Below are 27,873 nucleotides of genomic sequence, written 5' to 3'. Positions count from 1 at the left end.
GCGCGGTGGCTCACGCCCGTAATCCTAGGACTCTTGGAGGCAGAGGCAGGCGGATTGCTCGAGGTCAGGAGTTCGAAACCAGCCTGAGCAAGAGCAAGACCCCGTCTCTACTATAAATAGAAAGAAATTAATTGGCCGACTAATATATATATAGAAAAAACTAGCCGGGCATGGTGGCGCATGCCTGTAGTCCCAGCTACTTGGGAGGCTGAGGCAGGAGGATTGCTTGAGCCCAGGAGTTTGAGGTTGCTGTGAGCTAGGCTGACACCATGGTACTCACTCTAGCCTGGGCAACAGAGTGAGACCCTGTCTCAAAAAAAAAAAAAAAAAAAAAAAGAAGGCAAGGGGGAGAATACTTTTCTTTTAAACCATGGCACACCACTGAGTGGGACTGAAGTCAGAGCAGAGACGTGTGTGGCTCCAGTTCATGATAGCCAGACCTCAAACTTACTTTCAGGCCTGGTTCTTAAGGCTTGACTTTGTGCTGCTGTAGCTCTTGCCCACATGACCTGTGGTGGTGGCTTTTGAAGGCTCCTAGATAACAGGCTGGAGTATCCTCTGAGGTAGGGACAGCATTGTCTGCCTTTTGCTATAGGAACTGGAGGCCTGAGGAAGAAGGTGTCCTTGCCCATGAGCCAGCCGGCGGGGGCCCAGATAGTGTGCTCGGCTCTGACTGGATTTGCCTTCCCAGGCTCCCTCCCATTGCAGCGTTTGTCTAACTCTTAAGTGAAGCAATGGTTCAGATAACATTTGAAGCCCAATTGCCCAAGAAGGGGAAATGACAAACAGGTTCAAGAATGTTTTATAGCTCTCCCATCCTTCCACCCCATGGTCTAGTTAACCTGTAAGGAAAATCCAGCGTCGCTTGCTTAAAGTGTCCTGGTTGTTGTGATGGTGCTGCCCTCTGCTGTCTTCTCAGGGTAGAGGAACCAGTTAAAACAGTCAGTGAATGGATTTAGGATTTACTTATCTGAAAGACTTTGGAGAGCTGGGCAAAGGCCCAGGTTAGGAAAGGAAGGCCTTCTACCCCCAACCCACTGCCCAGGGCCTGTCCTCAGTCCCTACCTAACTTCTTATGCTCTTGCAGTGCTACCCGAAGCAGAGACTTGCTTAGCAAAACTATTACACAGCCCTAAAAAGGTGCCTGGAAACATGTCTGGATTGGCAAACCTCACCACCTCAGAGTCCTGTCCCTAAAACTGTGGGAAACCATTTCTATTATTAACCATTTAATATTATTAAATGGTTAATAATATTAACCATTTATTAATATTATGCCCCAGCTTCAGCTAACTAGAGGAGCTTTTTTCTTGGCCTCAACCAATTCCCTGGCTCAAGTTCACTCGCATAAGTCCCTTTGCTCCCGGCGCTGGGTCAATTCCTGGTCGCTCAGTAGGTAGTCATCAATGAATGTGAAGATTTCCTCTGGGGTGACAGGTTGCATGTAGCGTTCTCGGTCAATACCCTGCTTGTCAACCAAAACCATGTTGAAGTAGGAGCGAGTGAGGCGCTGAAATTGCCTAGAGAGAGCAGCCCAGGGAGATGTGAGACCTTGTCTGGGCATCTGTCGCACCAGGCTCCACTACCCTCTGACCTTTCCCGGCTCCACTGATAGACTAATTCCTGTCACACCCTATGCCAGGTCCCCATCCCCCCCCAACTACCTATCTCAAGTCTCTTTGCTTTTCTGTGCTCAGACCCTACTCTTGGTGCTCCTATGTGTCTAGGTCTGCTAAGCTGTCCTTGCCCCAGCTGAGGCAGCTTTTTATGGAAGCTGTGCTTCCACTGTAGGCCCCTTTGGGCAGGGCAGGCATATATTGCTATGTAGGCTGAATAACTCCAGGGGGCGCCCATCACAGACACTATGCTGTGTGTGCACATGATACATGGCAGCCCTGAGGTTGACAAATACTACCTGGTTAACTCTTCTATCTGTAGCTGCAAGTCTGCAGTCTCCTTCCTCTGAGCGTTTCCTAGTCTCCCTTCTAACTGGGACTGAATCTTTCTGTCCCAACTGAGTCTGAGCCCTAGAGGCAGGTATTATTTCTAGAACAGCCAGCAGTGATGGCTTTATTAGCCCTGCATATACCTGGAGGCATTGGAAGGTTGATAATGGATAGGCAATGAGAAAAGTCAACTCCTACCACTTGTCTGTCCCCTATAGTCTTCTCTTCTCCCAGGATCTGATAGATATGCTTCAGATTTCAGTGCCTAAAGATGCCTTTTGGAGACTGAAGGTAAAGAGATGAGGCCAGAGGCAACAGGATCAGAGGATCCTCTGAGTCAAGTTTGGGTCTAACTGTCTCAGCGTTGGTCATGCTTCAGAGTCACCTAAGTGCCTTTATAAAAGCACATTCCTGAGGTGGTTTTAGGGTGGGGACTGATGATCTGTATTTCAAGCCCCTATTTGATTCTGATGTCCTGCCAGAGTCAAGAATCACTCTCTGGTCTTACCTAATGCATCCATAAGAGTTCAAACACAAGAAATGCCCCAAGAAACTAGTGTCTACTGGTTCTCCCAAACCCCCCCCTCACCCCCAGTGCCAGTGGCCTGCCTAGGGTTTCTGCCCAACCCTGCCCTGCAGCTTCCCAGCCTGGACCTGAGTTCCTCGATGATGTCGGCTGACAGCTGTTGCTCTCGGATGCGCCCCACCTCCTGAGGTGGCTGCCCCACCAGCTCAATGATGGTCACGTGCCGCAGATCCAGTCCACAGGTGGATTGCTGGGAGGGGGAGAGAACATTTTATGGATCAGGCCTCTGCACTCAAACCTAAGGCTACCTGGCTGATTCCTCCTGGGATCACATGAGGCAGTGTGGGAAAGAAGGGGCTTCTCCCCCAGTGGTCACACGATTACACTGTTGGGTCTACAACAACCTTTTCCCTCTGTAACTCCTGAAGTACTTGCCCCAACAGTGTTTCCTTTATTCTGCTAAAGTGCATGAAACCAGTTACATGATATAGGGTAGGAAAGAGATACATGATGACTAAATTGCAGGAACATAATCATTGCTTAGCTTTGCATAGGTTTTATTTTATTTTTTAATTTTTATTTATTTATTTATTTATTTATTTATTTAGAGACAGAGTCTCACTTTGTTGCCCAGGCTAGAGTGAGTGCTGTGGCATCAGACTGGCTCACAGCAATGGCATCAGCCTGGCTCACAGCAACCTCAATCTCCTGGGCTCAAGGGATTCTACTGCCTCAGCCTCCCAGGTAGCTGGGACTACAGGCATGCGCCACCATGCCTGGCTAATTTTTTGTATATATATTTTTAGTTGGTCAATTAATTTCTTTCTATTTTTAGTAGAGACAGGGTCTCGCTCAGGCTGGTTTCGAACTCCTGACCTCGAGCAATCCGCCCGCCTCGGCCTCCCAGAGTGCTAGGATTACAGGCGTGAGCCACCACGCCTGGCCTTGCATAGGTTTTAAACTACACAGGTTCTTAACGGATAACTAATGTGATAGGATAATAATGGCTATTGTTTATTGACTACTCCTACCTAATGCTTTGTAGAAATACTGTAATTAGTCTTCACAACACCCCTAACAAGCTAGGTGGTATCATTCTTACTCTGTAGAGGAGAAAGTAACTTGCCCAAATTTGAATGACAATAGATGCTGAGCTGAGATTCAAACTGAGGGCTGATGCCCTTTACCCACGTGTGTGCTCTTTATCACTAGGCTATTATCACCAGGGTCTTCTCTTGGTCTTCAGGATTTCTCCAAAATAGTGCCCAGTGCTTTTTTCATTACCCTTCATTGCCTTCCTCGCAGTGGGCAGCACACCCTGTAACCCCACTGTGGCGGTCTGTCCTGCCAATTCTGCAGAATCACCCATTAGCCAGTTACCAGGGCAAGGTTTAAAGAGACACTGAATACTCCCTGGTGCCCCATTTCGTTTCTTCTTTGGGCTCCCCCTCTAGTCTGTACCCCTCAGAGTCACTGTCCTCACTGGCAGGTTCCTCTTCTTGTTCTCGCTTCCTATTCAAACTGAGCTGTTGCCTTTGTCTGCCTTTTTTAGATCCCTGGAGGAATGAGATCCTTCTTTGGTCTAGACGCCCCAGGGTTTATTCTTTTGGTAAAACTGCTTCCACCAAGGGCCTGTCAGTATTGACTTGGCAACTTCTAAGATTCAACCTATAGAAACTCCCTAAGCAGCTTTTTCTCTTACATGAGGATCCAGCCCCTTGTAGCTTTGAAGCTCCCTAGAGCTGCTTCTCTTTGTCTTGTCAGCACACCCTGAATTCTCTTCAGCAACCCAGCCTGTTCTTTTTATAAGGCCCCATGGTCATATCTAGTCTGTCCTATTTACCTCTCCCTCCCCCACCAGTGGCTTTGGCTTGGTAGCTCCTAGTATGTTAAAAATCATCATGCAACTCTCTGATTCTACTTTGAGATATCACAACACTTTTCCTTCTCTTCTGCTACTGGTAGTGGTTAAGAGCACAGGTCCTGGTGCCAGACTTCCTGGGTTCAATCCCAGTTCTGCCACTTACTAGCTAGTGACCTTGGGCAAATCACTTAACCTCTCTATGCCTCAATTTCCTCACCTGTTCAATGGGGATAATGATAGTACCCACCTCATAAGGGTTGTTGTGAGAATTGGATATGTGTAAAGCCCATCGATCAGTACTTGGTACCTACATGGCACCTACTGCATAGATGTTTGTTAGTGGTATTATTCCTTGAAAACATAAACATGGTTAATTCCGAACTTTTACATTTGACCATAACTGTCTTGCAAGTTTCTACAGAGTGCTTTGCCACACTCCTTTCCCATCTTTGACCCAGTCTCCTGCAAGTCACATCCACCATTTCAGTGGCTTCACTGCCTTTTCAGTAAAGACAAAGCAGTTTTTAAAATGTGCTAAATCTGTCTATGGTAAAACTGATCAAATGCTATCCACAAAAAGTTTGAAGAAGTAGGGTTTGTGCTGCAGAGAGCAACTGTTTGCTTTGGAAAAGGCACGGGGGTAATGTAAAGGAGCTAAACCCTCATTGAGGGAGTGGGGCTCACCTGTAGCATAGAGATCTGCATTTTATAATATCGGTTGGAGGCATCAGGAGCTGAGATGATGAGGAGCCGCCGTTTCTCATAGAACTGATCCAGAAGGCCAGCAGCCGAGTTGACATTGACATTAATCTTCATAGCTAGGGCAGAAGCAGATGGCCAGAGTATGGCCCTCGCCTTCATCCCAGCTTGGATAACTTAACATTTTGAGGAGTTCCAGTCTTTCAGGTTAACTCTTTCTTGTACTTTCTCCCTTCCCTTGGGGGAAATCCTGAAAGAACACTTGGAGATTTTAAACTCTTCTTTTTTGGAGTAGGAGTATTCTATGGGAGAATGTTGACCCTTAAAATAGACACATCTCCAGAACCCTTCATTCTCACATCATGTAATATATTGGCCCCTGTGCCATTGGGAGGGGATCCTCCAGAGTACCCCTGATCAACTTGTCCACTCTCCTGATTCCCTGATTTCACTCACGAGCACAGATAGGTGATGATCCTGACCACTGGCGGCTGGATTGGCAGACCCGGGAGGGAGTCCCCTGGCGCTCATAACCTCCATCACAGTGGTATTCACAGACAGCACCGTAGTTGTCCCCCGCTGAGGTGCAGGTGAGGTAGCCATGCTGCGGTGGTTTCAGAGTTGGGCAGCGTCTCACTGTCAGGGAGGAGCTAAAGTTAGGGGTTAGGGTGTCTCTCACAGGAAAGAAAGGCTGGGGGGAGCCCACGCTGGGCTCTCCAGACCCGGAGACTGAGGATGATCAGAACAAAATGGCTTGTCTATATTTCCAATGGCTGGGAATGGAGCTGGAATTTTTCTTATGGAATTAAATCTGAAATGCAGACCAAAGTTTGTAAAGTCTGGAAACACAGGTGAATGTACATATTGTCATCAAAAGACTATCAATCTGTAAAAGAAAAAATTGTCATCTATGTTTCCAGACTTTATGGACACCCTGAGTAAAGATGACCGCCTTTCAGGATTACTTTTAATAGCAGAAATAAGTAGTCATAAGAGGCCGGGCGCGGTGGCTCACGCCTGTAATCCTAGAACTCTGGGAGACCGAGGCGGGCGGATCGCTCAAGGTCAAGAGTTCGAAACCAGCCTAAGTAAGAGCAAGATCCTGTCTCTACCAAAAAAAAAAAAAAATATATATATATATATATATATGTATATATATATATATAAAGAAATTAATTTGCCAACTAAAAATATATATATAAAAAATTAGCAGGGCATGGTGGCACATGCCTGTAGTCCCAGCTACTTAGGAGGCTGAGGCAGAAGGATCACTTGAGCTCAGGAGTTTGAGGTTGCTGTGAGCTAGGCTGACACCATGGCACTCTAGCCCAGGCAACAGAGTGAGACTCTGTCTCAAAATAAATAAATAAATAAATAAATAAATAAATAAATAAATAAATAAGTCATAAGAGTCTTAAGTGTCCATCAGTGGGAGAAAGGTTAAGCAAATTATGATACATTCTTATAGTAGAATATTATGCTGTTATTAAAAATATTTTTGAAGAATTTTTAAATAACATGGGAAAATTACTTTGTTTTAATGAAAAGTGGAAAAGGATGATCTATGATTGGCTATACAGTACGATCTCAACTATATATTTTTTAAAAGTATGCATAGAAAAACGACTGGAAGGAAAATACCAAAAGGTTAGTAATAATTGCCTCTGGATGATGTAATAATAGATTTTTTTCCTTTATATATTTCTTTATCAAATGTTCAAAAATAAGTATGAATTATTTTTATAATGATAAAAGCAAAACAATACAATACAAAGCAACGAGGGCCAATCAGGCAGCCAACACCACCAGTTTCAGCAGAGGCAAATGACTGAGAATGAAGGATGATTAGATTTGATCATTTTGAAGTCCAAGAAAAGAAAAAGATACAGAGTGAGTATCTTTGTGAATTTTACCTAGATTTAGGAGAACGGGAATGTCTTACTGGAGAGTCCAGGTTTCAGAAAGACACACATGTACATGTAACGTAGGCTTTCTGAATCAGCCTGTTCGGTGAATTTGTTTTTTCTGTCTCCCAGTATAAATGAGATGTGTCTGTTTCAGGCATAGAGAGGAAAGGATTGTGGTGGGCTTTTATTTTTTTTATTTTTTTTATTTTTTTATTTTTTGAGACAGAGTCTCGCTTTGTTGTCCAGGCTAGAGTGAGTGCCATGGCGTCAGCCTAGCTCACAGCAACCTCAAACTCCTGGGCTCAAGCGATCCTCCTGCCTCAGCCTCCCGAGTAGCTGGGACTACAGGCATGCGCCACCATGTCCGGCAAATTTTTTCTATATCTATTAGTTGGCCAATTCATTTCTTTCTATTTATAGTAGAGACGAGGTCTCACTCTTGCTCAGGCTGTTTTTTTTTTTTTTTTTTCCTGGTCTATCAGTAGAAAGGCTGGTTTTGAACTCCTGATCTCGAGCAATCCGCCCGCCTCAGCCTCCCAGAGTGCTAGGATTACAGGCGTGAGCCACCGCGCTGGGCCTGTGGTGGGCTTTTAGAAGGTCAGGGTAGAGCAGGAATAACAAACACTGCAGAAATTGAAGAGTTCTTTCTGACCTTGTACTTTCACGATGAACTTGCAGCTGGCCCGGTTGTATGCTCGGTCATAGGCAGTGTAACGAATCACATGCTCTCCTTCGGGAAATTGAGAGCCAGGCTCAGGTCCCCGAAGTGTCACCCTGCATGGGACAGGGTGAAAGAGGCATTGAGGAAAGAGACCCTTAGAATGGAGGCCTGAGGCATATTATCACTTGTAGCCTCAGCCTATGCAGTTTCACTGTGAGCAGGCTGGGGGGCTGGGAGAAGCTTCTGGGAGGCATAGGGGGGACATTGTTACTCAAGCTTACCTGGTGATGGTACCATCAGCAGAATCTTTCACCAAGGGTGGATCCCAGTATACTCGAGCAGTCAGTTTCTCTGGCTCTGCCATCTTCTCACGTGAGTGAGGACAACGGATCTTGGGGGGATCTATGTCTGCCAAGGTAAATAATCAAGTGTTCATTTGTGGGCCCCTGCCTTCCTGGGAGGGAACCCATCAAAATAATACCATACACCACTGGATAAGTAAAAAGTTCAAGGTGCTCAAAGAAACTGAGGAAGGAGGCCCAACTCCAGGGGAAATGATCATTTTGTTAAGCATATGCTCAGGGTGCCACCCCCATAGTGAACAAGAATGCTGGCGTGGTGAGAATTTCACATCTTTTGTGGCTATCATGCTAGGGTGGTTCTTTGCAGCAGGACAACTGGGAGCGCCCAGCATTTACCTACACATACAGGCTCGCCTCCACTCCATTGCCCATCTTCCATGCAGATTCGGCTGCGGTCACCTTCCAGGTGGTAGCCACTGGAACAGCTGTAGTCACAGCGGGAGTCAAGAAGCACCCCATTTGTGCAGGTGTAAGTGCCACTAGTGATGAATGGCAGTGCGTGGCATCTCATCTCTAAGAGAGAACCAAGTAGCAAGCTCAGTGGCCTGTGGGACTATCTGGAGGTGATATGTGAGCATCTAGCACAGGGAGAACCATATCACAGGCAGCAGAAAATATAGACATTCTACCCAAACTGCCCTTATATTTTTGTGCCTAACTGCATTTTCCCCTAATTGTGTTTACATTTTCATATTATAAAGTACAGCAGCACTCTTGTGAGGGGGTCTCAAAGAGGGAAATTATTTAAATACTTGTCTCAAGCTCATGGACTTCAGGATCAGACCTGAGTTTGCATCCCAGCTCCACCTCTTAGGAGCTCTGTAACTTGGAGAAGTTGCCTTATCTCTCTGGTCTCAGTATTTTCATCAACAAAATGTGGATACCTCATAGGATTGTTATGCAGATTAATAGAGAAAATACATATAAACCTCTGGGCTAATTTAGGGCCCTAAGCAACTGTTAATTTTCATCTCTTGTTCCTCAAATGCTTGATGCCTTTGAGCATGTTCAAAGCTCCTTTTTGAGTATAATTTTGGCACTCACACAGGCGCTGCTCAGCTAAGGCTCACTTACATGCCAAAGTGGGCTGGCCCTCTGTCCCAGCTAGAATACAAATCAGACCAGTGCCTGAAGGGCCAGGCATGGTGGCATTTGATAAAAGAGGACTCTATGTGCTTTAGACATCACACGTGCCGGAAGCAGAGACTGCCACTGTGAATTAATTGTGAATCTTTGCTTGCCAAAGTCTTGTCTCAGATACCGGACACTTGAGAGAGGTCGGCCATATATTCCTTTAGGTTGTTTAAGTTCAAATCCCGCATAAATTCAGTTGTTGGGGTTTTGAATAAAGATTTATACAAGCTATGCTCATTTTGCTTCTTGGCCAAACCAGACTTGAAGATTATTGCCTTTTCTGTTTTCCAGTATCCCTTACCTAAAGACCTATGTAAAAGTGACCTCCTTGAAATTAGGGCCAAGGAACAAGGTTTGTCTGTTCAGATGAATTTGTTTGCTTAGTATCATATGACAGTAAAAATGATAGATCCAAAGTGTTTGCCCTTTTGTTTCTTATAAGGAAGGTCAAAGCTCGATTCCGTGCTTCAGTGCAGCAATCAATCCATTCTAGTCACCTGGAGATATGTATGTCTCCATTCTTTTAACTGATTTAAATGTTCACTTGTAATTTATAGCCTTATATTTTTCAATTTTGTCAGGCCAATTCAAATTCATTTAGGAAACGATGGAGTCTAAGTCCCGAAACAACTTAATTCCAGGCACCTGGAGGGGTGTGGTGAGTGCCTTCTTTCTGGCTATCAACCTTCTTTTCTCCTCCACAGCATCTTCTCTGGTCAGCCCCATTTCTCTCTTAATGCTCAGCACGTCTGTGTCAAGTTACATCACATTCACGTGCACATATTTGTGTTTCTATCCCATTAGTCTATAAGCAGCCCGTGGATACTTGAGGAACTGAGTAAGCTCCCGAAGTGAGCAACATAGGGCCCTGCACACATGAGTGTCACACAAATGGTATTGAGCCATGAACATACAGATAGATAAAGCTCAGCTACTAAAAGAGGGTAGGCTGTGGAGCTTGAATAAGAGGTAGGGATTTGGAAGCTGAAGGGGGACATGATTTGGAATGTGAGTGTATTAGCATCCTCACATTCTAGCTTTAGGGATTCTTCTGACTTTCAGAAGAAAATGAAGAACAGCAGATGTCTCATAGCTTGACTGCCCAGGCCTTATAAGGCTGTAGGCCAGGAAGTACAGCAGTTGACCACAAGTGGGAAAGAGTCTGAGACCACATATCCTCAGGAGCTCTAGAAGCAGGTCCACAATAGGCCTCAGGCCCAAGCCTTAGCCCCCTGTGGGCAGTCCTGGACTCTCTGAGTCAGAAGGGTTGGTTGCTACTTAAATGCCCCTGCTGCTTGGGCAGTAACCACAGGGAGAGAAAATGAACTAGAATCTTAGGATCGGGAGAGGCCCTGTTGGGGGCCTGTGGAAAATTCTCAATTTGCACTTGAGAAAAGGGCATAGTAAACCTCCAGATATATACCCTCAGTGGCTGGCTGGCTGGCTTCTCTGGAAGACACACACAAACATACACACACACACACACACACACACACACACAACTTACGCCTGCAGTAGGCAGTTCCAGACCAACGGCGGCTTGGCAGGCATTGCACGGACCTCCGTCCAATCAGTCGAAAGCCCCGATCACAAGAGAGCTCACAACGTGTGCCCAGGCTGCTGTGATAATTTCCTCCCCTTGGTGAGTAGCATGTGGCTTCTCCATCCTGGATATTTAATGTATAACACCATCGGGGAACTGTAGCAATAGAAGAAAAGTAAGCTAGAAGTACAGTAATCAAGACAGTGTGATGTTGGCAAAAGAATAGGCCATAGATCAATGGAACAGAATAGATAGCCCAGAAGTAGACCCACACACGTATGTCAAAATGATTTTTGACAAAGGTGCAAAAACAATTCAATGGAAGAAAGATCACCTTCAAACAAATGGTGCTGGAGCAATTGTCCTTACATATGCAAAAGAAAAAAAAACAAAAAACCTCTCTACCTAAGCCTTACACCTTATGCAATAATTAACTCAAAATAGATAATGGCCTTAAAAAAATAGAAGAAAATCTATGGGATCCAGGGCTAGGCAAAGAGGTCTTTGCCATGGCTTCAAAAGCACAATTCATAAAAGAAAAATTAATAAATTGGATCTACCTTGTCGAAACTAAAAACTTCTGCTCTGTGAAAGGCACTATTAAGAGATAAAAGACAAGCCACAAACTGGGAGAAAATATTTGCAAACAATATATCTGACAAGAGGCTAGTATCTACAATATAGAAAGAAATCTGACAACTCGACAATGAAAAAGGAAACAATCCAGTTAGAACATGGGCAAAAGATATGAACAGACATGTCATGTCACCTAAGAGGATATACTGATGGCAAATGAACACATAAAAAGATGTTCAGCATCATGATTCATTAGGGACATTCAAATTAAAACTACAATGAGATACCATTTGTTTTAATTTTTGTTTTTTGTTTTTTTTTTTTTTTGAGACAGTCTTGCTTTGTTGTCCAGGCTAGAGTGAGTGCCGTGGCATCAGCCTAGCTCACAGAAACCTCAAACTCTTGGGTTCAAGCAATCCTTCTGCCTCAGCCTCCCGAGTAGCTGGGACTACAGGCATGCGCCACCATGCCTGGCTAATTTTTTCTATATCTATTAGTTGGCCAATTAATTTATTTCTATTTATAGCAGAGACGGGGGTCTCGCTCTTGCTCAGGCTAGTTTCGAACTCCTGACCTCAAGCAATCCACCCACCTCGGCCTCCCAGAGTGCTAGGATTACAGGCATGAGCCACTGCGCCCGGCCTGAAACCACAATGAGATAGCATTTGTATACCCATCAGAATGTCTAAACTTAAAAAAAAAAAAAACCTGGCAATACCAAGTGCTGGTGAAGATGGAGAGAAACTGGAACTCTCATACATTGCTGGTGGATATGCAAAAATACAGGAAATTTAGAAAATATTTTGGTAGCTTCTTATAAAGGTAATACCATACTTTCTTCTAAAGAAAGGTACACTTACCATGTGACTCTGCAATCCACTTTAAGGTAATTTATCCAAGTGAAATGAGAAACTATCCACACAAAATCCTGCACACAAATGTTTAAAGTAGCTCTATTCATAATTGCCAAAAGCTGGAAACAACTCAAATGTCTCTCTGTGGGTGAATGGTTAAACTAAATGTGGTTTATCCATACAAAAAAATGAAGTACTAGTACATGCTACAATATGAATGAATCTCAAATGCATTTTGTGAAGTGAAAGGGGCCCGACTCAAAAGGTTACATATTGTAGAATTCCATTTATATGACAAAAATATAGGCAAAAATATAGTGATGGAGTACAGATCAGTGGTTGCAAGAGAGCAGGGTGAAGGGAGGGGCTAACCTCAAAGGGGGCAGTGCTGGGCAAATTTTTGACGTGATGGAACTGTTTTGTACTGTGGTGGTCATTACCTGATTCAATGCATTTGTCAAAACTCATAGAACTGTACACCAAAAGAGGGAATTTTACTGTATGTAAATTTAAAATACGTTTTTTAAAAATAACATGAAGATGTGAGCTAGAGAGAGGAAGGGAATGTGACATCAAAAAAATCTGCTTAGGAAACAGAGCCAGATCCCAGTTCAGCACTGAGCACAAAAGGTTATAGGGTTGTTAAATCATAAAGGAATCATAAAGATGCCTCATTGGGTATACAAAATAAACGACTCTGTAGCGGGTTCAGAGTTTAAAGGGACACAGATAAACAAGCAGAGGGCCATCTGCTCAAGGATGCACACAGAACACGGTGCGGATCTGTTATCCTAGGGTTGGGATGGCTAAAGCCCCATGTGAGCTGATTCAGTTTCCAAATCCTAAGGGACAAAAAAGAGGGGGCTTTGAAGAAAAAAAAAAAGTAGACGAGAAGTCAAAGGAACAAAGAAAGGCTACAGCCTCTGCTTGAGCGCAGCTGGAGAATGAAGACAGATGACAGTGAGAAAACTATTCAGCCAACACCACGCGTGGGGCTTCCAGCATTAGTTTCGCGCTTATGGCAGTGACACACGGCTGCCATCTGGAGACACCATCTCCAAATTACAGAAAGTCTCTTAAGCACTATTGTTGCAGAGCTGTTGATTATAAAGCCACAACACATACCACAAAGACATTATTTGGGAGCCTGGGACTTCAACAATCACTCCCATTCTATTTTTCTCCCATATTCTGTCAAGGAAAATACACATCAGATTGGAATGGGGAGAACAAGCAAGGATGGTAAAGGGAAATATAAAGCCCAGGATAAAGGCTGAGACAGTAGGAGAGACCGTAGCTATTGTAAATAAGTTTAAACTTGCTGACCTGGAGGAACATTGGCATAAAGACAAAATGTTGAAAGATGAGAGAAGGGCAAAAACACAATCTCAATTTTCAAAGGAGGAAGAAGGTAGCCTCTGGGAACTATAAGCTAGTGACAGGGACAGCACTGATAGCATAGTGTTCTAGAATATTTAAATGTAAGATTTATGGCAGTTAGAGGAGTAGTGATATCCAGGAGCCCTTGGAAACAAGTAATTCCAGATTGACCTCATTTCTTTCTGGGTAGGGTCACCAGACTGGTAGAGCAGGAGAAGTGATGGGTACACTTTGCAAAAGTAAGCGAAGCATGGGATAATGCTTTTCATGCCACTGATGTGGGTGAGATGAAGAAATATAGGAGAGGTGACAATACGGTTAAAAAGATTCATAACTGGCAGAGCAACTGTAGCTAAAGAATGTCAGTGGGAACCTGAAATTCAGAATGTAGTGAAATACTACACGGTGAAAATGTGTAAATCTTTGCTGAATATGTGTGCTAGGCATCATGCTGCATATTTTCCTTTTCACGTACATCATCTCATATAGCCCTCCCAACAGCGCTGTGAGGTAGGCAGGTGTTTATCCCTCTTTTACGGATGAAGAAGTAACTTACTTGCCCAGGGTCCCTCCGCAAGTAAGGGGCAAAACTTGGATTTGAACCCAAGCTTTGTCTGCTCTAAAACCCATGTCCTTTCTAACCACAATATCTGCTACTGCAGCATGATAGGCTGCTATTTTGAAGTAAACAATGACCTTGTTGAATAGGTAATATAGCCACATGGCTTAAAATTCAAAAAGTATGAAAAGTTATGCAGTAAAATATCCCCCTCCTACCTCCTTAGTGCCTTCCCAAGGACCCACTATTAACAGTTTCTTTTCTTTTTGTTTCTGGAGACAGAGTCTCACTCTGTTGCCCGGGCTAGAGTGCCATGGCGTCAGCCTAGCTCACAGCAACCTCAAACTGGGCTCAAGTCTCACTCTGTTGCCTGGGCTAGAGTGCCATGGCGTCAGCCTAGCTCACAGCAACCTCAAACTCCTGGGCTCAAACTCCTGGGCTCCTGCCTCAGCCTCCCAAGTAGCTGGGACTACAGGTATGCGCCACCGTGCTCGGCTAATATTTTCTATTTTTAGTTGTTTGGCTAATTTCTTTCTATTTTTAGTAGAGACGGGGTCTCGCCCTTGCTCAGGCTGGTCTCGAACTCCTGAGCTCAAACGATGCCTCAGCCTCCCAGAGTGCTAGAATTACAGATGTGAGCCACCGCATCTGGCCAACAGTTTCTTTATGCATATAAAGCAAACGTTGGTACAGCTTCTTATTTCCCCCCCTTTTTAACACATGTAATTGCATTATTGTGCCCACTGTTCCACAACTTAATGATGTATTTAGAGATCTTCTTATATCACTACATAGCAAGCATCCAATTTATCTCAATGAAATAACATTTATAAAATACATAGCACAGTTTCTGGCACATAATAGATGTTTGTCCAGGGTCAAAGAGCTGGAAGGTGGAGGAATTGGGATTTGAACTCAGGCTCATGGCCTCTGCCTCTGTAGCTATTCGTCTATCTCCTTTTAGGGCATATTAAGAAAAAAAAAAGTGCTGACAACGGGGTTGAAAGGGCCTTCTTTGTGATTATGTTCAGATAACCCAGGCAGCGTGACTGGTTTGCCCAGGGCTGAGGCACGCTGTGAGGAAAGCAGCGAACTGCAGGCGAACTTCAGAAAAGAGTTTCTGACTCCAGGCTAGGAGTCAGGGTAAGGGCATGACAGAAAGTATGAGATGAACGAAAGTGATAGCAAACGACATGGCAGTTTGCTCTAAAATAACGATCCGGGTAGTTCTTTTCTTAAACAATGAGTTACATTTTTGATGAAAGAGATAGACTGAGCATGGCTTTGGAGTCAAAGACCTAGGTTTAAATTCCTGCTGTTCTGAGCATCTCCAACCTCTGTGACTCTCCAAATATAACTTCCCTGAGCTTAGTTTCCTGATCTGTAAAATGAGGGATAATAAACCAGTTCCATAGGGCTATTGTAAGAATCAAATTAAATTGAGTGTGTAAAATATCTAACCCTATGAATGATATTCCCTAAGTCAGTGTCTGGATTTGAGCCACTGTCTTAACCCTCTTCAAGCAACAAGTGGCTGTGGCTTTCAGCGTTAGTTTCAGCGTTAGTTTCGAGCATGTGACCTGTGACACACATCACTGCCATCTGGAGACACCATCTCCAAATTATGGAAATTTCTTAAGCACTGCAGTTGCAAAGCTGTTGATTATGAGGTCACAAAGACCTAATATGAGAGGCTGGTACCTTAGGTTGTTATTTTCCTGGCCACCCCTTTCCCCTCATCATTGATAACCTCACTCAATTCGTTTTATGCCCTGAGACTAAGTCTCAAAGATAATCATGAGACATTAGATCCCAAGGCCAAAATGTGCTATGCAGCTTATATTTTTCTAAAGGGCTTTATGCTTATTAACCAATGAGGAAGGTTAATATTAATCATAGGGCTGCCAGACCCCTTGAATGTAACTTCTGCATCTGTTGCTTTTTAATATGCACCTCTCCCATTTATAGTTTCCCACAAGCTGGCTTCTGCTTCCAGAATGCCAATGGTCAGCATCTACTTTTTATTATACATGGCTCAGTGAAAGTGACACACATGCTCCTTCTGTTAAATGGATAACTATTTTGTTGAGAGTAATAAAAAGTAAACCAGAGAGGCAGTACTAATGAAGGCCAAATGAGTGGTCTAGACCAAGTGTCCTCAAACTACGGCCCGCGGGCCACATGCCACCCGCCTAGGACATTTATCCGGCCTGCTGGGTGTTTTTGCCGCTACTGCCTGTCCTGCTTAGCAGCCGACTCATCCCGGGCCCACAGTTTGCACTCTCCAACGGTCTGAGGGACAGTGAACTGGCACTCTGTTTAAAAAGTTTGAGGACCCCTGGTCTAGACAATAAATATTTAATGGAGAAGAGGTACATAGTAGGTACTCAATAAATATTCAATGAGAGAATGGAGGGGTAAGGGAAAGTGTGGGCTAAGGCAGTCTGGGAACAGAGTAGCCAGGCCGAAGCATAGAATTCAGGTGGGGAGAATGGGTAAGAAGTTGTCAGACTGGGAAGCTAGACTGAGGCCAGATTCTGGTTAAAAATGGTTATAGGCCAGGCACTGTGGCTACGCCTGTAATCCTAGCACTCTGGGAGGCTGAGGCCGGCAGATTGCTTGAGGTCAGGCGTTTGAAACCAGCCTGAGCAAGAGTGAGATCCTCTCTCTACTATAAATAGAAAGAAATTAATTGGCCAACTAAAAATGTATAGAAAAAATTGGCGGGACATGGTGGTGCATGCCTGTAGTCCCAGCTACTCAGGACACAGTAGGATTGCTTGAGCCCAGGAGTTTGAGGTTGCTGTGAGCTAGGCTGACGCCGCAGCACTCACTCTAGCCTGGACAACAAAGTGAGACTCTGTCTCAAAAAAAAAAAAAGGTTATAGTGGGTCATTAGGTATTGGAGAGGGAGAAATATGAGTCAGAGAATCCAGTTAGAGGCAACTGCCATTATCTATGTGAGAGGTAAATGTTTTAATCCCATGGATTAATAAAGAAATGACAGGTCTCAGTGACCGACTGTGAGAAGTGATGAGGAAAAGGGGGCTACTAAAGGTGATAGGGGCCATTAGAGGTGACATCGAAGTATTTTGAAGTCCAAGTAACTAAGAGAATGATCGTACCATGATCAGAAGTAGAGAGGTCAGCTGGTAGAACCTTTTTCAGACAAGATGAAAGAATTTTGTTTTAAACATCTCCAAATGGAAGTGCCCAGCAGCAGTTGGAGTCTAGGAGCTCAGGAGATAGGTCAGGGTTGCTCAAAGTTCAGATCACAGTCTCATTCTCTCTATTGTCACCGCTGGAGAGCCCATCTACTTTCTTAGCTTCAGCTGTGGCCAGAATAGTGCAATGTCATGAAGCCCAAGGAAGGGAGAAGAAGAAAGAGATGTGCTTACAGCTGCTGGAGGGACTGAAGGTCTGAATCTCCTAAATCACAAGAAAGGGCCATGTGATTTGGCCATTGGGAGAGAATTGTGATCTTCAAGAGATGTCATTTCAGCTTGGAGATTTGTGGGTGCGTGGTTGGGAAACAGACTGTAGGGAGTTTAGGAGTTAGTGGGTGTTGAGAGAGAGAGGCAGTGAGTGCGGACCATTTAGCAGTGAGAAGAAAACAGGTAAAAGGTAGCTAGAAAGGAGCACAGAGGAACCCAAAGCTCTGCTATTTTTCTGTTGAAACTGTTTTCTCAAAAGCCACCATTTCCCTCCTCACAAAATAAAATGTTTGCTCTACTCTTGATTTGATCTCTTTGCAATATTTGACACAGTTGATCTGTTACTACTCCCTTTCCTTAAAACTCTCTTCTCCTGGCCGGGCGTGGTGGCTCATGCCTGTAATCCTAGCTCTCTGGGAGGCCGAGGCGGGCGGATTGCTCAAGGTCAGGAGTTCAAAACCAGCCTGAGCAAGAGCGAGACCCCGTCTCTACTATAAATAGAAAGAAATTAATTGGCCAACTGATATGTATATAAAAAATTAGCCGGGCATGGTGGCACATGCCTGTAGTCCCAGCTACTCGGGAGGCTGAGGCAGAAGGATCGCTGGAGCCCAGGAGTTTGAGGTTGCTGTGAGCTAGCCTGACGCCACGGCACTCACTCTAGCCTGGACAACAAAGCGAGACTCTGTCTCAAAAAAAAAAAAAAAAAAAACCTCTCTTCTCCTGTGGCTTCTATGACAGACACTATTCTGATCTCCTACATGGCTGACCACCAACTCTCTCTTTTTGCCTTGCTGGCTCCTCTTCTCCTACTTATATCTATACATGTCTTCTAAGCCTCTGGCCTTGGCCCTCGGCTCTCTCAAACAGCCCATGCATCTAAGCTGATGATTTACAAAGCTCCATCTTGCCACTTCGAACAGCCTATAGGGCATCTTTACCAGACCAGTTTTCTTTTTTAGCCTTGTGTTTCTGAGAGGGGTCCTACATTTCTCCCAGATATTCAGACTGGATGCTTTCAGACATCAGTTACTTTCTTGGCATTTTGGTACATCAAATCTGCTGTATCAATATCAAGTCTTGTCATCTCTTTCTTCGAAACATCTCTGCAGTTCATCCTTATTCGCCATTTTTTTTTTTTTTGCCACTACCCCCAATCATCTCTAGGCGACATTATTATAACTAGTTTCTGGAGAGTCTTCCTGACTCTGGTTCTACCGTTCCCAAGTCCCTACTTTTTGTACAGAATAACTAGGTTAATGTTCTGAAATTAAAATTTACTGTGTCACTTCCCTGTGCATAAATATATGATGGCTCCTTATAGCTCCTAGCACTATAGCTGAACTCTTCTGCATGGCTTGAAGAGCATAGAAACAGAGAATCAGAAACAGAAGGGATGCTAGGTATGACCTTGCCTTACTTTCTTTATGATGAAAGAATTGCTATTCAGCATTCTTCACAGATAGTCCACCTGCCTCTCCTTAGAAGAGTCCCTAGATCATGGAGCCTTTCCTAATTTGGTCTCACTCTTTATATTCAATTTTCTTTTCTTTTTCCTTTTTCTTGCTCCATTGCCCAGGACGGAGCTGGAGTGCAGTGGCATGATCATAGCTCACTGCAGCCTCGAACTCCTGGGCTTAAGCGATCCTCCTGCATTAGCCTCCTGAGTAGCTGGGACTAGAGGCACGCACCACTATGCCTGGCTAATTTTTAAACTTTTTGTAGAGTCAAGGTCTTGCTATGTTGCCCAGGCTGGTCTTGAACTCCTGGCCTCAAGTGATTCTCTTGTCTTGGCCTCCCAAAGAGCTGGGATTACAGGCATGAGCCGCCACACCCAGTCTCAACTTTGCTTTTCTACTACCTCCACAGTCCATCTCCACTAGTCAGGGTGGTTTCTTCTTGGCTCCCTCCTCTACCAGGTTTGTTCCAACCTCCTTGTCTTTAACCATCTGCTTTGCTGAATGCCTTCCGCTCCCTTTTCTAGTTCTCAAAATCCTACCCATAGTTCCAGGCCTAGTCTAAACATCATCTCTCATGACCCCATTCCTGACCTCTTCGTCTTAACTCGTATTGCATTTATTGCTACCACATAACTAATTTTATCCTCCCCTCACCCCTCACAGAATGTAAGCTCCTTGAGGGGGAAAAAACCCATATCTTAGAATTTGTATCACCCACAGGCTTACCTTACACAGAATTAGTCATAGAGTAGGTTCTCAGTCAATACTTTTTTGGTTTTTTTTTTGAGACAGGGTCTCACTTTGTTGCCCAGGCTAGAGTGAGTGCCGTGGCGTCAGCCTAGCTCACAGCAACCTCAAACTCCTGGGCTCAAGCGATCCTCCTGCCTCAGCCTCCCAAGTAGCTGGGACTACAGGCATGTGCCACCATGCCCGGCTAATTTTTTTTATATATATTAGTTGGCCAATTAATTTCTTTCTATTTATAGTAGACACGGGGTCTCGCTCTTGCTCTCTTGCTCAGGCTGTTTTTTTTTTTTTTTTGTTTTTGTTTTTGTTTTTGTTTTTGTTTTTTGTTTTTTTGAGACAGAGTCTCACTTTCTTGCCCAGGCTAGAGTGAGTGCCATGGCGTCAGCCTGGCTCACAGCAACCTCAATCTCCTGGGCTCAGCGATCCTACTGCCTCAGCCTCCCTAGTAGCTGGGACTACAGGCATACGCCACCATGCCCGGCTAATTTTTTTTGTATATATATTTTTAGTTAGTCAATTAATTTCTTTCTATATTTTGGTAGAGACGGGGTCTTGCTCAGGCTGGTTTTGAACTCCTGACCTCGAGCAATCCGCCCGCCTCGGCCTCCCAGAGTGCTAGGATTACAGGCGTGAGCCACCGCGCCCGGCCTCAGGCTGGTTTTGAACTCCTGACCTCAAGCAATCTGCCGGCCTCGGCCTCCCAGAGTGCTAGGATTACAGGTGTGAGCCACCACGCCCGGCCTCAGTCAATACTTAATGATTAATAATAGATAGGCAACCTTAGGGCTAGAGAGGTGAGATCACACAGCAAGTCAGTAACCAAGTTTATGATTAGAAATCACAGTCCCTGTGTCCCTGTGCTGCAGTTTGGGCACATATGAGCCAGGCCTGATGAGAATGCTTCAGGGATGGGCCTAGGTCTTAGGCCAGAATAGAGCCTCCTTCCTGAGCCTGAGGAGCAGGAAGAATTACCTCGGTAGTCCAGGGCAGGGGCCTGTGGGACCTCTTCTGCATATACTTCATTGTAGCTTTCATCTGGATGGTAGCCCGAACCTATTATAGAATGAAGAGGACAATATCAAGATGGTGCTTTGCTTTCTCCCTCAAGTCCTTCCCAACCTTCTTCCCCTCCCACTGCCCATTCAACTTTGTTCCTGAGGACATGTGCTCCATGCGTGGGGTAGGAGCCATGTGAATATTTTGTGGGGGGAGATTTTTCCTTGTAAGGCAGTAGAACTACTGTGGGCAAAAACCTCAGCACCTCAGGTGCATACAGGGCAAGATCATGGTCAGGGGGCTCACTGGTAGCACTAGAAAACTCCATTCAAAAGAAAAAAATAATCAAACTTCTTGACCACTCATCAATCCCATCAATCTGGCCTATGTATAACCCATTTTCCTGATGCAACACCTGAGTCTTGGTGAGTCACTGATTACCAAGCTCTGAGGATGGATTGTGGTTCCAGCTAGGAGAAGAAAACAGAGCCTGAGTAAGTGTGTTCTCCCTAGTGACAGGCCTGCTCACAGTCCTCAGAGGGAAACAATAACTGGAGCTCCCACTAGTCCACAGGGCATGAGCCTTTTTGCCATCTGATTGCCTTTGCTGAAGGTGACATGCCAAGGCAGAGAGGGATGGCTCAAAAAGGCAAGGAGAAATGAAAACAGTTTCATGAGCACTTTGCCCTGGTTTGGAGAAAAGAGAAGGGAGAGTCCTTTGGATAAATTTCCTGTTTCTCTAATCAGCAGGGGCTTTAGTAAGGAGCTGCTGAGCTTAAAGAACATTCCTAATCTACTTCCGTCCAGTTAAATGGCACAGTCCCTGATGGAGGCAGGTCTGTGGCTGTCTGAGAGACTAAACAGTATGTTCCACCAGACGGCAGGAAATCGGTCATGAATACGAACTAATTGGAAAACAACTTGGTCCTTTCCGGAGAGAAGTTTCCGGAAGCCCTGCTTTTAGCCTCCCTGAGCCCTAATGCACGCACAAGAATAGGGCAGCCAGTCGTGCTGGAGTCAGAAGACAATTCCCCATTTCCAGGAGAGGGTGTGCTTCCAGGACAGGGCTGGGTTATAGTGCTAGAGACCTTTGGCCTGTTAAAACGCTCAGACCACAAACTTGCATGCCTCCTTGCTGGGAAGAGGCACAGGGCCCCCTGCACTGAAGGGTGGAGCAGAGGGCTAGATGATGAAGCTCCTCCGTTTGCCACTAGCCCAGACTAAAGATGGGGCGGGTGAGGTGTTGGGAAACCAGTCCAACTTGGTGAACAAGGGAATGAATCAAATTGAAAGTTTGCCCTATGAAATCATGTCCTTGTTGGTTTGTCCTCATTCCAGAGGAAAGAGTTCATTTTTTCTCTTTCCCTCTCTTTCTTTTTTTTTTTTTTCCTGTTTTCCCATTTCAATTCTTCTGGCTTCCCTTTATTTTCCCTTAGGCCTCATCTCCCCTTTTTCCCACATGGGAGATTTCCCTGTGGGGGTCATGGAATTCTTGTCAGCTGTTTCAGTTTAGTATTAGTCTCCAAGCCTTCCAGCTCCTGTAAACAAGAGGCCAGATGTGTATGATTCCCTAAAATATTAGGTCTCCCCACTCTTGTTCTAGAGCTGGCTGTAGAAGTGCTTAGCAGGGAGCAAACATCTGTTTACCAGAAGAGAAAAATGGGAGTGTCAGAAGCCTATGGCTGAATAATAGTAACAACATGACAACGACAATGACCATTAACATCACTCAGCTCTGACTCTGGGTTAAGCACATTACATATGTTAGCTCGTTATGTCACCATAACATCTCAGTAGGATAGACACTACTAATATTCTCCAATGTACAGATGAAACAGCAGGTTCAGAGGAATCAAGGGAGTTGCCCAAGATCTCACAGCTACTAAGTGGCAGAATGGGTCTGTCTGACCCCTTGTTATCAGACTCAGACATTCCACTAAAGATGGTGGTTAGGGAGAGCTTTTAACAATGTCCAGCAGGGATAAAAATCCAAAATCTTTCTTGAAACCCAGTTTTTTTACTCTGTGTCTATGGGACTGAAGACCACCAAGTATCTTACATCATTCCAGAATTACAGGGCATGCGGGAAAACTGAGGGGAAGACTCAATCAGATAATTACAGTGTCCATTAGGGTGTGGAGGTAGCTGGGCCAGTGCCAAGTTTGCTTTGTGCTGGGAATGGGCTCAGGCTTCCTTACCACTTTAAACTTTTCCATTTCCTCACTTTGCCTGTCTTTGAGCATTTTTGGAAATGTTGGAATACTGAGATGGGGTATAAGAATGAAACTAGAGGGACGCTCTATCTACATCAGGGGTCCTCAAACTTTTTAAACAGGGGGCCAGTTCACTGTCTCTCAGACTGTTGGAGGGCCATGGGAGAGTGTGGTGCACATTCCACACATGCACACTGTGGGCCCGGGACCAGTCAGCTGCAAAGCAGGACAGGCAGCAGCAGCAAAAACACCCTGCGGGCCACAGTTTGACTACATTATTCTATCTGCTTGTCCCTCTTCAGCCCTGGAGGGAAGGGCTTGGGCAGCATTCCTTAGTTCCTTTAGATCAATCAGGTGCTGGTTACTGTGTGGTCTGCTACTGGGTTCCTCTAATCTTCATAGCACAGTCCGGCCCTCTAAGTACTACCCTTCGCAAAGGTATGGTTGGAAATGTAACTGATAGTTGAAGACTATTTTAAGATCCACATTAATGCTTGGCTTATGATGACAGAAACAGTCTGACTTTCTGAGCTGCACAGATATGCCAATACATACTTTTTTTTTTTTTTTTTTGAGACAGAGTCTCACTTTGTCGCCCAGGCTAGAGCGAGTGCCATGGCGTCAGCCTAGCTCACAGCAACCTCAAAGTCCTGGGCTCAAGCAATCCTCCTGCCTCAGCCTCCCGAGTAGCTGGGACTACAGGCATGTGCCACCATGCCTGGCTAATTTTTTCTATATATATTAGTTGGCCAATTCATTTCTTTCTATTTATAGTAGAGACGGGGTCTCACTCTTGCTCAGGCTGGTTTCTAACTTCTGACCTCCAGCGATCCGCCCGCCTCGGCCTCCCAGGGTGCTAGGATTACAGGCGTGAGCCACTACGCCTGGCCTCAATACACACTTTTAACTCACTCATTGCTTTATTTATATCCTTAACCCTTCCCAACCCCTGGACTCTTTTTCTTATTAGCCCTGAATCCACACTTGGCCGCTTTCCTTGTACCTCGCCCATTTGAGGACAAGGCTATAGAAGTGAACAAAACAGTCCCAGATACATAGAGAGTGCTCAATAAATATTTGTTGAATGAATGAATGAACAAATGGACAGAGGCAAGCCCAGAAGCTGAGCTAGCAATGTAGGAGAGAATCATTGGAACTCCAAATGCCTCTCATGTAGCCTCCTAAGAATAGAAGATGGTAGAATGAGTGGGTTTGTAGGGCTGTCAGAGACCTCACTAAGCTTGACTCCTCAGAAGGAGTGACCTGCTGATTCATGTGGAAGTGGGGAGTGCCACCTTTGCAAACATCCTTTGAGAACCCCAAATGAATATGTTTTTAAAAACTGCCTTTGCATGCCATGAGGTTTCATACAGGTGTTCAAAATTGGGCTTTGAGCCATCTAATCTCCCTTCCGTTAGTCCTGTGGTCTTTGGCTGGATTTTGGTCTTCTGTACTTGAACTAAAGCTAAGGGGAGAGTGAGTGGTGGGGTGGGCAGCTGCATATTTATCTCCTGGAGACTTGGGGCTCATTTACCCCCAAACAGTGTGTGCTCTGCCAAGGGCTTGACTTGAATTTTTTCATCTCAATGTCAGCCCTTGTGTTTCACCCCCTACAAAGCCAGGTTAAGCCAAAAAGGGGAAGAAGTTTGCATATTTGTTTGAAAGCTTGATGCAGCTGTTCCAGATAAACAGAGCTACTGCCAAAGGCCTCCACCAGGAGCTAAGGGCATGTGGAAAATTTTAGCCGCAATGACTGTGGCTGTGATGGGAGCAGTTTGTTATTTACTCATCTCTGGATATTTTCCTAACCCCATTGGTTGGGCCTGTCTCCTTCCCCTACTCCCCACAGCCCCTGTGAGGGCAGACACTGCAGGCCACAGAATATTCTTAGCAATTGGAATGCCAGCTGGGCCCCATCAAAAGCCTCTGTATGCCACCTTATTATCCTTCCATCATGCCTCCCCCCTCTCCCTGTTCCTCTCCTCACTGAGTCTTTTCTCTTTAGCTCCCTATGTCTCTAGGGGTGAAGGGTGAAATGTTCAGGAATCCGGAAATCTCCATGCCTTCTGAAGTAAGGAACAAACCAGAAGAGACTGGGGAATTCCTGATTAAGAGAATGTGATCTGTATTACTATTAACAGCTATGGCAGAAAGGAGCTACAAAAATATCATTTTATAAAATAAGGTCGGGGAGGGGGAGAGAGAGAGAGAGAAAGAGAGAGAGAGAGAGAGAGAGAGAGAGAGAGAGAGAGAGAGAGAGAGAAAATGGAAGGTCTGATGGATTCTTGTTTCCCTTGAATAGATTGTCTCTCTTATTTTTTCCAAATGAGATATGTGGTCTAAGTCCTATTTTTGTGGTCTTGACAAGGGTATTTGACTCATACAGAAATTAATATTAATAAGGACCAGACTCATAAAGAAATTCATATTAGAAAATGGTTTTCAGGAAGCTAAGTGGAGAAGCAGGAAAGACAAGGGTCTCAAAGACCATGTTGTCCAATGTTCTCATTTTTGTGCTGGCATAGCCTATGTTCAAACAGCTCTTGCTAGGGTGCCTCAAAAGCCACCCTTGGTAGTCTGTTGCAATGTTTAAAAATCTTTATTGTCTTTTAATAGTTCTTCTCTGTATTTAAAATAGAGGTCTCTCATTGTAGTCTAACTCGTCCCTCCTCCAAGTCTTAGTCTAGGCACTGCCCTTCCTGGAAATAATCGACAACAGCCTTTAGAACTTACCTGCATACCATGTTGCTGTCACTGCTGGAGTTAAGAAGAACAGCAGAGAGAGGGCTCCTCTTTGAGTTAGTTGACTGGCCATCCTTGAAAGGGAGAGTTAGGGAGACAAGAATAGAGGTATGTGACCTGAAGTACCAGGGCAAAGGAAAATGACTTTTAGAAGTCAGCCATCAATGAATTTCCAAAAGTGAGGGGAAGCAGAAATACAAGATCTGTGAAGAAGAAGAGAGATTTTATAATGAAAATACTATGAAATTAAAAAAAATAAAATTAATGAATGTCTGTTATATCATCCCCCTCATAAGGATCTTCCATTTTATAGAATGATAAGACTTTATTTGTTATTTGTGGTCCCTTTTCCTCCCAGGAAACATTCAATCTTCAACTGATTCGGATGCAAATGCTCCACAGTCCAAGTTACAGAGAGGGACACTGAGGTACTGAGACTAGAAAAAGGCCAACATAAAGTCACATAGAACCAGAAGGTAAATTGGTGATCTAAAGGCTGCCACTTAATGGTTCCATCCATTCACCTAGCATTTCCTAACCACTAATCTGGGAAAATGGTAACATATATGGTCTAACAGCTTGAACTTTGGAGTTACACAGATCTGTATGTAAATCCAATTTTGTCACCTGTTGTCTGTGGGGCCTTAGATAAATTCCTTAACTTCTCTGAACCTAAGTTTCTTCACCTATAACATGGGAATAATAATAGTATCTACCTTATAGAATTGATTATTGCATGGCACATAGGGAAGCAATCAATATTTATGTTAGACAATATTATTACTAACTCTGTATTTGACAGGCCTGGATGTTTTCTTACCTAGTTTCCCAGGCAGTAACTATATTCTGGCTCTCTTCTCAGCTTTGGGTTTTGAGGCTTAGTGGTTTGGTAGTGGCTTTTGGCTTTCAGGTCCAGCCTAACCTTCTAGTTTCACCCTGCTGAGCCAGCAGGAAGTCAGCGAGGTTGGGGAGGACCTACAGAGGTACATGAGGAGAAGGTGAGCAGGCTCCAGGGGCCCTCTCACTTCCTGCCCTGTCCTCACTCTAATGGGATGAGAGTTCTGTGGTTCCCAGTGGGCAAATACTTCATAAATGACAGGATTAAAACTTACTGCCCATTGGTATAAACTGGCCACTGGACCTTCTAGTAAGCACCCATTTACCCACATGCTTTCAGTGAAGAGCCATGCTCAGGGGAGCAGTCAGTCCCAGAAATGGAGAAACAAAAAGATGGCAGATTCTGGCCAGAGTCCCTCAGTGACGTGCAAAGTCCAAGAAAGGCAAAAATTCATTTTCCAATTCATTGCTACTTGGCTTCAGATTTTGTCTAGAGAGTGGCAAGGAAGCAGGATCGAGAAAAAAAATGACAGCAAGTGAAGGAGGCAAGGAAAGTAGAAAGATGTGGGAAGGAAGCTAGAAAGAAAAGGAAGTCTGACAGAGCTGAAGGAAGGAGATGGATAAAAGCAGGAGGAGGCAACAGAAGGAGAAAGAGGAGATTAAAGAGAGATCCAGGAAAATGAACAGCTAGATAACTGATTACTGACACCACTCCCGCATCCAGCCTCCATCCAGTTCCTTTGTTCTGGAACAGGGACTTTCGTTCTTCAGACCTGACATTCTGAGTCTGTGACCTCTTACCTGCCAGCTCCTCCCCAGTTCGCAGACTGAAAACGTGACTCACTAGAGTCAACCATCCCTCTGCTGTGGGCTGAGAAGGTAGCGGGAACATGTGTTTGCAGCCAGGTCACGGCACAAATGAAATGCAGCTTATGATCCAGTTTCATGAAAGAGCTTCTCCCCCTGTAACCTCAGTCACGTTCCCCAAGTCCTGGGTCTTTTTGTCCCCTCCATGATTGTGATCTGGGGTAATGTAGCGTGGAGGGGTTAATTGCAAATCTTACCTGTTTTATGGTCTTTTGTGCTCTCTTTCTCTTTCCTTCTTTTTCTTCTTCCTTTCTGCTTCTCTCATCAGTTGAAAAAAACTTCTACTTTAACATTCCTAGAACGAGTGGCTCCTGGTCTGTCCGGGCCTCCGGGATTCTGTTAACACTGCCCAGATGTTAGGACGTCTGCATCTGCCAAAAGTTTCCTTAAAGCTATATTATCCCCACAGCTATAGTTGTTCCTCCCTCAGAGAAGGGTTTTAGAGAGATGGAGGAGAAGGAACGTAGGGATTAGAGAAACTCACGTCTGTCTGCTGCGGAACAGGGGGAAGTGTGAATGGCACTGGCTCCAAGCCCGTGAGTATAGTGATGACTAACAGAGGCTGG

The 27,873-nt window shown here is 44.7% G+C and overlaps 1 protein-coding gene across 3 annotated transcripts; it reads right to left on the bottom strand.

Annotated features, from left to right (window-relative positions):
- Positions 1-327: 327 nt before the first annotated feature.
- SRPX2 (sushi repeat containing protein X-linked 2) lies at positions 328-27,873 on the bottom strand. Of its 3 annotated transcripts, XM_075999228.1 has the most exons (12): positions 27,505-27,873; positions 26,424-26,578; positions 25,595-25,806; positions 20,625-20,705; positions 10,607-10,798; positions 8,302-8,478; positions 7,885-8,011; positions 7,595-7,716; positions 5,492-5,671; positions 5,021-5,154; positions 2,601-2,722; positions 328-1,520 (listed from the first exon to the last, which is right to left on the bottom strand). In XM_075999228.1, the coding sequence occupies exons 3-12, from the start codon at positions 25,674-25,676 to the stop codon at positions 1,340-1,342; spliced, it is 1,398 nt and encodes a 465-aa protein (XP_075855343.1). In that variant the 5' UTR covers positions 25,677-25,806; positions 26,424-26,578; positions 27,505-27,873; the 3' UTR covers positions 328-1,339. The 3 variants fall into 3 exon arrangements, with proteins under 3 accessions (XP_075855343.1, XP_012622835.2, XP_012622836.2); XM_012767381.3 differs by lacking the exon at positions 26,424-26,578; XM_012767382.3 differs by lacking the exon at positions 26,424-26,578 and having other exon boundaries at positions 25,595-25,677.

Source organism: Microcebus murinus, chromosome X, assembly GCF_040939455.1.
Source record: "Microcebus murinus isolate Inina chromosome X, M.murinus_Inina_mat1.0, whole genome shotgun sequence".
Taxonomy (NCBI): domain Eukaryota; kingdom Metazoa; phylum Chordata; class Mammalia; order Primates; family Cheirogaleidae; genus Microcebus; species Microcebus murinus.
Note: the sequence above shows the minus strand (reverse complement) of the source record. Positions and strands in the feature narration are given on the sequence as shown.

Excerpts from the sequence above, each read along its gene's own strand:
- SRPX2 (XM_075999228.1), bottom strand. The coding sequence starts at position 25,676 with ATGGCCAGTCAACTAACTCAAAGAGGAGCCCTCTCTCTGCTGTTCTTC. Across the intron at positions 10,799-20,624 it reads CCCTGCCCTGGACTACCGAG|TTCCCCGATGGTGTTATACA; the intron begins GTAATTCTTCCT and ends CTATTGCTACAG. Across the intron at positions 5,155-5,491 it reads ATCATCACCTATCTGTGCTC|CTATGAAGATTAATGTCAAT; the intron begins GTGAGTGAAATC and ends CTTCTGCCCTAG.